We start from the raw sequence: 11,230 nt of genomic DNA, 5'->3' as shown, positions 1-11,230 counted from the left end.
ATATATATAATATATATATATATATATTATATATATATAGAATTATATATATTCTATATAATGGAATAGTACCTAGCAATAAAAAGAAGTGGCTAATTGATACACATGTCAATGTGGAAGAATCTCAAAATCATTCTCAAAGGGAAGGGTTGTGCAACACCTCAGGGTGTTGTCCCTCAGAATCTAAGCAAAAGCTCAAGACAGGGAAGCACTTATGTAAAAAAGATCTGTGGAACTGGCTTTTGTCTAATGAAGTGAATCCCAGTAAGATTTGCAGAAACCTACATGTTTTTCGAAAGAAATATATACGCAGAAACATAGCCAGGTTGAACCAAAAGGGACACAGACAATCCTAATTGAAAAGAAATGGCTGGACTCTAAAATTCTACTGCCAGGAAGCAGGCTGAGAAAATTCTTTCCTCCCTTCCTTCCTGCCCTCCTTTACTTGCTAGACAGGTTGATTCTAATGTTCGTATGGAAAAATAAACAAGCAAAACTAGATAGAAAAATACTGACAAAAGCAAAGTATTTAAGGGAACTAGCGCTCCAAAATAATAATTCATATTATGAATATGTTTATAATAATTAGACTAGCAAGAATAAGAATTGGATGCAAGCACATATAAAAATGTAGCACGTCATAGAAGTGACATTTTAAATTGGTAGCAAAAATAAAGATTTTCGATAAATGGTGTTGGAGTAAGGAAGGAGTTATTTGGAAAAAAATAAAGTTAGAGCCACACTTTGCAGTGTAATATGAGTGAAATCCAAGAGGATTAAAATATTTAACTAAACAAAATTAAATCATAAAAGTACTTAAAAATTCTGGTATCACTTCTTATGAAATAATTGATAAACCTAGTTAGATAAAAAATAAGAAATTTCTACATCATGAGCCACTATAAATAAAATCAAAATGCAAACAAAAAACGGGAAAATATTCTAGAGCCATATTATAGATAAAACATTAATCTCCTTAAAATACACAAGGTTCCCCAAATCAATACAATGTTAGTAGCCTAATTTTTTTTTTTTAACGTTTATTTATTTTTGAGACAGAGAGAGACAGAGCATGAACAGGGGAGGAGCAGAGAGAGGGGGAGACACAGAATCTGAAACAGGCTCCAGGCTCTGAGCAGTCAGCACAGAGCCCGACGCGGGGCTTGAACTCACGGACCGTGAGATCGTGACCTGAGCCAAAGTCGGACGCTTAACCGACCAAGCCACCCAGGCACCCCTAGTAGCCTAATTTTTTAAATGGCTAAGGCTATGAATAATTGTCTCCAATGAGGAAAAAAAGATGGTTCCTAAGCATTTGGAAAGACAACCTTACTCAGAAAAGAAATGCTAATTAAACGTAACCTTAAATGTCACTTTTTAACCTATCAGTTGTGCAATCATCCTTAAGTTTGGTAACACACTAAACAAGAAAATGTACAAGGTCACAGGCACTTTTGTACTCTGTCAGTGGAAGTGTTCATAGGTGTTAACCTCTGTGAAGGGCAATCTGACAATATTCAATTACAAATGTACATACAAATAGTATGTAAATTACTATTTGTACATTATGATACGTATTCAAGCTACAGTGTTAAGTGATAAAAGGAAGTTGCAAGAGAGTATGTGCACTATGAAACTTCGTACAAAAAAGAAAAAGAATACACACATACACAAGATACACATATTGGCTTACAGTTTAATGCAATTCCTCAGGGGAGGTGTGCACATGAGGCATATTTAATGCCTCTGGGAAGAGGAATTGTCATAGCAGGAAGACTATGACAAAGTTTAACCTCTGAATTTGGAGCCATGTGACTATATTACCTATGTAAATTTTAAAAAATTAAAAAATTTTTTAAAAAGTACATGATAACATTTTTTTAATTCAAAAGACTCCAAGTTTTAGAACTAATAAGAGAATTCAGTAAGGTTACAGGATACAACATCAATAGTGTTCTATGCACTCATGGTAGCCAAGGTGAAACACGGTAAAAGAAAAATGACCCCCTTAATAATGACAACAGCAACAACAAAAAAAGTTAGGTGGTACCTATATGTTGTGAATAAGACTACAAAAATGCTGAAGGATATTTTATGAAAAGACATAAAGAGATGCAAGCTATACTATATTCATGGATGTTCAGATTTATGATCATAAAGATGTCATCCTATAAATTACTCAACAAATGTAATGTCATTGTCATCAAAATCCCAACAAAGCTTTTCATGACACTTTACAATAAAATGCAAAGATGTATGTGTTAAGTATATCTTAAGGCAACAATAGCTAAGATAACTTTGAAGAAAAAGATATGGAGACAAGAAGGTATGAAACTAGTCCTACCACATACCAAGAGATATGGTAAATGCACAGTAATTTAAGACAGAACATCACTCCTGCAGAGATAGGAAACAATGCCATTGGAAAAGAACAGAGAGCCTGGAAACAAACCCACATGTGTAGTAAAACTTGGTCTCCTTAGCTAGGTCTCTGAGACTATTGTTCAAGTCTCAACAACAGCATTTTCACTTTCTACCAGCGCTTCACTCAGGCATCTGGATAGGACCTACTTACGTATCATCATCGTCCGATCTTGGTTGTTCCTCATCTACTTCAATGCCAGGGGCCATTCCCACATTTCCCTCATCTTCTCTAGGAAGCCATTGTTTTAATGTTCCCACTGTTAAAGAAATAAGAGAGATTAAAACATCCCAGCCTATATACCCAATGAGGGGTATACCCAAATCCTGTATTGAACATCAACCATAAAGGTAAAGCCTTTGAATCATTTCCATTAAATCAGTGACAGGAATGACAAGTGACATCCCAACAATCACACATTGTCTGAAGGTGGTAGGCAACACAAGACCAGAAAGAGAAGTGAGAGGAATCAGGATCAGAGATGAAGAGACAAGGGGCGCCTGGGTGGCTCAGTCAGTTAAGTGTCCAACTCTTGATTTCGGCTCAGGTTGTGATACCACGGTTGTGGGGTTGAACCCCGTGTCCAACTCTTCCCTGACAGCTCGGAGCCTGCTTGGGATTCTCTTTCTTCCTCTCTCTCTGTCCCACTTCCCCTCCTCTCTCAAAATAAATAAACTTAAAAAAGAGAGAGAGATGAAAAGACAAAATACTCCCACTTTGGGGATAGATGCTTTGATTGTATAGAAAATTTAAGAAAATCTTCTATTGTAAAAACTTAAGATTTGCCATTTTTATTGGATCACACTACTCTTCATCCACTGATTATAAGATGCATTATTATTTCACACACCAATAGCAAAGAAAATGTTACTGACAAAATGACAAAATGATTCCTTAGCCCTTAGAATTTATATTTTATAAACATAAACTATTATAAGAACTTTTAGTCCTTTCTAAGCATACATTTTAAATATTGTATCAGTCTTGTATATTCCTAAAAAGGAAAATATAAGTTAAACAAATTGAATAACATATAATTAAAATGCCTCACATTCAGAGTATTACTCCTCTGAATTATTTTTTTATATTATCAATCAAAATTTTTGGATCCTGATTCAGAGATACCATAATAAAATGATTTAGGAGACAATTAAGATATTCTGAATTATTCTTTCATTAATGTCTGTGTTTTCTAAATTATAAGAAGCACGTAACATAAATTTACCCTCTTAACAAGTTTTAAGTGTACAGTATTGTTAACTATATGCACACTGCTGTATAAGAGATTTCTAGAACTTTTTCATCTTGCATGGCTGAAACTCTAAAGAAGACCCCATTCTCCCTCTCCCCTGCCCCTGGAAATCACGATTCTACTTTGTTTCTAAGAGTCTGACTTCTCTAAATACCTCACACAAGTGGACTCATTCAGTGTTTGTCTTTTTGTGACTGGCTTATTTCACTTAGCATACTGTCCTCAAGTTTCACCCATGTTGTAGCATACGACGTGATTTCTTTCTTTCCTTTTCATGGCTGAATAATATTCTATGCTATGAATATGCCTCATTCTCCTTACCCGTTCATCCAGTGATGGACATTCCAGGTTGCTCCCACATCTTGACTATAGTGAATACTGCTACAATGAACATGGATGTGCAAAAATATCTCTTCGTTCTTTTGGACATACACCCACAAGAGGACTTGCTGCATTATATGGAAAATCTATTTAAATTTTGTTTAGGAACCTCCATATGCTTTTTATTATGGCTGCACTATCTTACAATCTCACCAATAGTGCATAAGGGTTCTAATTATTTCGCATCAACACTTATTTTCTGTTTTGTTTTTGTTATTGTTGTTGTTTTTGTTGTTGTTGTTGTTTGGCTAGCAGTCATCCTAACAGATGTGAAATGATATCTCTGGTTTTTATTTGAATTTCCCTGATGATGAGTGATGTTGAGCATCTTTTCATATGCTTATCATTGATGTCTAGGCTTTTTTCCTGCATAACTTCAACCTTGGTGCGATCAATAGCAATGTTGAGACATATTTTCTTAAAATCTAAAACACTAAAATGGTTTACAAAAAAATTTAAAATGCTGGCTTCCTAAGCTGGCTTTAAAACTATAAAGGCTTAGCCTCCGTTTGACTCCCACTTTGGGAATTTTGTTATACATGTCTACATCAGTTAGCTCTTCCAGAATAAACCACCACGTAACTTAGTGGTTTAAAACAGTAACCATTTATTTAGGTCACTACCCTGCCGTTAGGCAGCTCGGACTGGGCTTCGCTGGCTGGCTCTTCTGGTCTTGGTTGAGCCCAATCATGCATGTGCGGTCACTTGCCAGGCCAGCTGGAGGCTGGCTGGCCTACTGTGGCCTCTCTTGGGTGGCTTGCCTCTCTTTTCCACATGGTCTCTTCATTTTCCAGCAGGCCAACTGGAGGGAGTTGAGAGATAGACAGAGTTCCAAAAAAAAAAAAGAGCAGCAGTGCCTTGAATACTCAGATTTGGCACACCACCACTTCTACTCATCCTACCCGCCGAAGCAAATTACAAAGGCCAATTGATATTTAAGGGGAAAGAAAAAAAGAAAGCCATTTAATGATGGAGAAGCTGCAAAGTCATATTGAAAAGGGCACAGATACAGGGAAGAGTGAAGGACTATGCCCATTTTGGGAGCCCACCATAACCTACGTCTCCAACACGTCCTCTGCAACCATCTGGTTCCTAGGGGTCTAAACAGTGTTTCACGTTAGTCTCCAGGAAAAAAATCCCACCCACTGCTAACAAGTGGGATTAGAAATAGTAACTTTTCTCGAAAGGTGAAATTAAAAACAAAGTGTGGCTTTTTCTCTCTGGTAAACTATTCACGTACATAACTACAAGTAGAAATTTCACCACACTGTAATCAAATATTTACCTATTTTTAATCAATATGTTTCATCCCAAATCATAGCTTATATTGTTTCCTAAAGTGCACTATAAAATAAACGAACTGATTGATACATATCATCTATGAGGTTGTCTGGCTGATTAATAGCAGCCTGAATATTCCACTTGGTATGGGATTCATAGTTTTTGGTTTCCTGTTTTAGGAAGACAATTTTAGCAGGCTTTTATTTTTTGTTTAACAAGAGAGAAGAAAGAATGACTATAGCTAACTGTAGAAATGTAAATCAGCTGTTATCAGGATGTGCAACCATGATGTTACCAAGGCAACTCTGTGGCCTGAAAATTTACACAAGAAACATGGAGGTTACCTTCCCACCAAGGATCCCCTTGGAGTGGTTAAATGATAAACAAAATTACTGACCTGAATTAATTATGCACATGTAAAAAAAAAAAAAAGTACTTGTCCTCATCTAAAGAGTGTAGCTTTTATTAGTAAGAGTCATTGAAAAGGATTTTATGAAAGTCTTGCTATCTCAAAGTGAGGATAAATTAAACACGTAGTTGATAAAGTTTCATTTTTTAATGGAATGCAGGGCTAGAAGCATGAAAGAAATTGGAAGTTTAAGCTAAAGACTGATGAAGGGTATATGAAAAATGCTTAAATGTATGACCAATAGCTAATCCTTACAAGCCTTTATAAACTGTGTCTATTATACCTGCAATCAAAGTTAGTAAAACTTACACATTCAGAAAGCCTTCATGAAGATTCTATACAGCCATAAAAATTATTTCTCACATTGTAATTTCCCTCTCCAACTTGACGGCCATACAAATATTGGTAATTACATGCCCTTGCATAAAGTTATACTAAAGCTGTGCTGTGGTTTTATGTTCATTCACAAAGACTATGGCCATCTACTAAGTTCTAGGCACTAGGGATAGAGAGACAAAGCAGAGTGGTAATCAAGACAAAGCTCTCATAAGCTTATAGTCTAGGGAGGAAGATAGTAAGAATAAGAAATTAAAGCGAACTTTAGTTTTATGATCAGACAATTATAGTGTCTCGTGGGGTATTAAGCGGGGAAGCCAAACCTAGAGGCAGGCAAGGGAAACATGCTTAGATATTTTCTCAATCATTTAAAGCAGTGGCTCCCCGTCAGTGGGACTCAGGCAGTAGTTTGAGACCCAGGTTTTTCATAGCAATCATAAAAATGCACATAAATTCACGACAGCATCTTTTTTATGACATGAATTCAAACAATAAATATAATGATGAAAGGTCAATATTGCATGCGTTTAACAAATAATTTGAGCGTGAATGAATTTAAGTGTCAGACCGAATGAATGTGAAATTGTCAGAAGCAGCTAAGAGAAAAGGTGGGGAGACTGTAGACAAACTTGAGGACTTCCTAGAATTTTTTGGATTAAAGAGAAACATATTAATATAGATACAGGGTCTTCCACTCACTCATGCAAAAGAGCATTCAAGGTTCGACTTTATTTCAGACCCCTTTACAAAAAGCCCCATTGGGTACTATAGGGAAAAGAAGGAAGAGAAGGGTAACTGCTGATGAAACACACTGACAGAAATGGTAGGAGGTTCATCAGAGGGAAATCTTGCAGGAGGTATAATTCTGATCAAAGAGGCAGGCATTCCAAACCAAGGGAGGAATATATGATGGTGGAGAAACGCAAGCAAACCTTGGCATTGCAACAGGCCGACCTGATCTTTAAGGTGCTTAGAATCCACAAAGAGACTGGATTTTATTCTGGGGGTAAGAGAGAATCTTGTGCAAGATTTTAAGCTGAAAAGAGATTTGGTCTTTTTTAGGAGGAGGATTATCAGGCAGGAGTGCAAAGGGTTGAGCTGAAGGAAGAAAAGATGACCAGAGACAGGAAGTCAAGAGGCCACAAGCACTCAGAGCACAGCTGGGGCAGGAGGCGTGTCAACGCCCTGAGCAGGTTGCAAAAGAAAACATCTGCACTCTGCTTTGAATGCACCTGTGGAGCCAAATTCCTATTTCCAATCTCACTTGATAGATCAATTGTTCATACATGCCCAATGTAAAGCCATCTGTGTAAAAATACATGAAGTTCATGAACTAATTAATTAATTAGGCATGACAGACCAAATGAAGGTTTTCTATGACTCTAAGAATCACAGGCACAAATGGAAGCAGAGGCATCATAGCCACCAAGTATGTCCCCACCTCAGTGTCTTGAAAGAGGAACACCATCCTTCCTACCTGGCCTGGGGTCCCAGCCCTTGGCTTCCAGGCCAAACCAGGTCAGCCCAAAGCTTCCTCCTTACCGCCTCCAGTCCCATCCTCAGGGACAACGCTTTTAGGCCAGCACAGAAGGGAAGGGAGCAAACAAACAGGCAATTACATCGCTTTTTATAATTTGAAAGTACTGGAAAGAGAGTCTTAAAGGCAGTTTCTCCCTTTCTCCCTCTCTCTCCTCTTAAGTTTTAAGCAACAGTGTGTCAACTGACAGAAGTAGTAAGAGCGAAGGATTTCAAAGGACTTCTTACACTCAGGGACTCTGGACCCCTCTACTTCTTCTAGATTTTAGTCAAACTGCTTTTCTCAGGGCCTGACACAGACTCGTGTACCTGTATGTCCTTCCCACCTGATACGTTCTTTCTTCTCTACATTCTTGAAGACTCAACTTTCACAAAGATTTCACAAAGTTTGTGAAGTTTAGGCTTCACAAACTGGCCGACTCACTCTTGGGTAGGAAGGTGCCTATCTTACATTATTCTCAAGGTTGTACACATTTTTGCATCGTTCTTTATCAGCCTCTGTTATACCTAGCTTGTATCTATGCCTCCTTACCACCTCAATCTCACCCTGAAACACAGGGTCCCTAACCTCGCACCTGTGCCGAGGCACCTGCCTGCCTATGGCGACTTCCTTGTAGCATTGCACACCTGAGCAAAGACAAAATCCCAAAATAGGAATTGCCTCAAACTTTTGAAAATGATGGTTGGCTTTCCATAAGGTAAACACAAACATAATCTTGCTAAAAATCAGAGGCAAAATAAAAAAACCTTCCCAAAGCCAAGAAACTCTATTATGATGCATTTTCATTGCCTATAGGATAATAATTTGTCTATTGAATAGCTGTCAGAAATATACTGTCAGGTAGAGCTAAGCAAGACCAGCTGATCATCTACAAAGCCACTTGCCCTACTTACTTATTTTCACCAGTTGTCAACTGATTAAAGAAAATTACCCCACTTTTCTCAGAAGCTCGAGTCTTTTGTTAGCAGCATTTGGGATGGGCTCAGACAAAGCAAATCAGCTTCTGCAAAGGCTGAGACCTTTACCGTTCTCTCTCCGGGCTGAAGGTATTTTTATCCCCTTTCTACATTTACAGGTCTCTGACAAAGTGCCTCAGGCGACTGGTTATATTTTTAAAAATAAACTGCATACCCAATTCTCTTTCGTTGGCAGAAAACGAGCTACTTGTTAGACGTGCTGCAGCCAAAGCGTTCATTAAAGCTCCTGGCACTTCGTGCCGCCACTGTTTCCTATTTTCTGGAACGCCTTCGGTCACAATCCCTTGGCCACCTGAAGAGGAAACTGTGTTACTGAAAATAAAAATGTTTCTTCATTTGACTTCTTATAAAATCACGGAATGTTAGAAGGTGACCTAATCCCACCCCTCACGTTACCAGCAAGAAAACGGAGATACAGAAAAGGTTAGTGACTTATGACACATGGCTGATGGGTAGGAGAGTCACTTTTGTGCTTTGTAAACTAGCCACACTGGTATGTTAAAATTTCTATTCCACTTGTTTATCTTAAACTAGGTTTTCCTTCTTATCATCTCATTGGCTTCAAACAGATGAAATTGTATTATGTTTGCAAGCCCCCTCTTGCAAGTTTGAGGACTTTAGTGTTTTTTAATGGTATAAATGTAAGTCAACTCACACATTTATAAATGTCTGTGATATAGTTACACATTTCAAGTTATGAAATGGGTATAAAGTTCAGCTCTCCTCCAACCCTATGTTATCAAGAGGAACATAGGAAGTAAGAAAAATCTTCACCACCTGTAAAAATAACACCCAGACTTTGCTGTGAACACCTCCTATGGAAAGACGATGACGGAAGCTCAGACGTAAATGAAGGAATTTAGGTTGGAAATATCATATTCTAAACACTCCTAACATTTCAATAGCACACTGGTTTACAAAGTAATTTTATATGTATTTTTGTACTGCTAACTCTAACCTTTGTGGATAGCCATCATCTTAATTCAGATTTTATTGATGGAAAAAAACCAACCCCTGCAAGAAATTCCAAGGAAGTAATGGGGTTAGCAAGGGAAGGCAAGTCAAGCCAACTGTCCTTCCTTAGACAATCTCCCTCCTCACAAGGAAAGGGGATTCTGGATCTTTCCTCCTTTCTATTCTCATGAACTGGAGTCATCAGTTGTCTAGCATAATTAGCAAGCAAGTTTCTCAGGAGGTGGGGCAGATACCAGAACAATGTCTTTGAAATATATCTGATACTAAATGTATAGGGATTGTACTAAAAGGACTGTGGCATCAAGCTGAGCACCAGCAACAAAGCTGCAGCTGAGGCTTTGTCTCCCCCTGCTGGCAACTTACACTGAACGAGTGTAGATTCCCCGCCCAGCAGAGTGGAACAGGTGGAGGTCATGTCACCGGCTGCCATCATCGCCAGGAGAGTCTGAGGAGCTCGTGCGTCCCACTGTCTCCTGTTCTCTGCAGCAGCACCAGTATCTTGAATGAACAACTCTGAGTATGAGAAAATGACCCGTTATTTTAAAAGCAGTCAAAGTGCAACTAATTGTACCAAACAGTACTCAGGAACCCTGGAGGCAGTCCATCAGCTGGTACACTCAAAAACAGAGAAATGACCACCTCATTCGAACACAGATTGTTACAGACTGAATGCTTGTGCCCAGTCTCCACCCCAGATTCCTATGTGCAAACCTAATGCCCAATGTGATGATATTGGGAGGTGGGGTTTTCCAGGGCGGGGGCGGGGGGAATGATGAGGTCATGAGGGTGGAGCCCTCATGAATGGGATTAGTGCTCTTATAAAAGAGACCCCGCAGAGCTCTTCACCCTTTCTGCTAAGTGAGGACACAGTGAAAACATGGCACTGGGCCCTCACCAGACACCAACTCTGCCAGCACCAAGATCTTAGACTTTCCAGCTTCCAGAACTGTGAGAAATAAATGTTGTTTATAAGCCACTGAGTTAATGGCATTTTGTTATAGCAGCCCAAACAGACTAAGGCATACATCATAACTTACAAGACTGAAATTTTAAACAGGCTTACGAGCTGTTCCATTTTTATTAGTAATATTTGATTGACTAGCCAATATATCCAAATGTTAGTAAATATTAGTGACAAGAATGGACAAATTCCTTGAGGTACTTCTGAGCATTTTACTTCAGTCAGTTTCCATGGAAATGCATTCAGTTCTGTTATCTTAATTTAAAAATCTTTTTATTTACTACTATGTTTCACTATAGGAAATATGAAAATCAGATAAGTAGAAAAAAATAAAAGTTACCCATAATCTCACCGTCTAGAGACTATTAAAAATTTAAAAATTTCTCCTTGAATATAGATTCTGTGTTTTGAAACAAAAATGGGCCTCACACTATGCATAACTTTCAGAACTTACTCTTTTCAATGAGTAACATATCATAGTTTATTAGCTACTCTTCTATATGTCCATTTTAAAGCAAATATAGTATTGTTTTGTGGATGTATTAGAATTCTTTGTAATTGGATGTTTAGTTTGCTAGTAAGTTTTCACTTTTATAAATAATACTATAATGAGATCATCGTAGCTAAATGTTTGTGGACATTCATGATTATTTACCCTAGAAAAACTACAGAAGGTGACAATTCTAGGAGCTAGATTAT

General features: G+C 38.0%; 1 protein-coding gene across 1 annotated transcript in view; it reads right to left on the bottom strand.

Moving 5' to 3' along the window:
• Positions 1-11,230, bottom strand: part of NEK5 (NIMA related kinase 5) — a 59,680-nt gene that overhangs the window by 5,687 nt on the left and 42,763 nt on the right. Inside the window, exons 20-22 of the mRNA XM_049646868.1 lie at positions 9,934-10,083; positions 8,750-8,887; positions 2,576-2,681 (exon numbers count right to left, since the gene is read on the bottom strand). Of these exons, the coding sequence (XP_049502825.1) occupies positions 2,576-2,681; positions 8,750-8,887; positions 9,934-10,083 (394 nt within the window). The remainder of the gene's footprint in view (positions 1-2,575; positions 2,682-8,749; positions 8,888-9,933; positions 10,084-11,230) is intronic.

Source organism: Panthera uncia (assembly GCF_023721935.1).
Source record: "Panthera uncia isolate 11264 chromosome A1 unlocalized genomic scaffold, Puncia_PCG_1.0 HiC_scaffold_16, whole genome shotgun sequence".
NCBI classification, from domain to species: domain Eukaryota; kingdom Metazoa; phylum Chordata; class Mammalia; order Carnivora; family Felidae; genus Panthera; species Panthera uncia.
The sequence above is the reverse complement of the archived record's forward strand: the minus strand, read 5'-3'. Positions and strand labels throughout refer to the sequence as shown.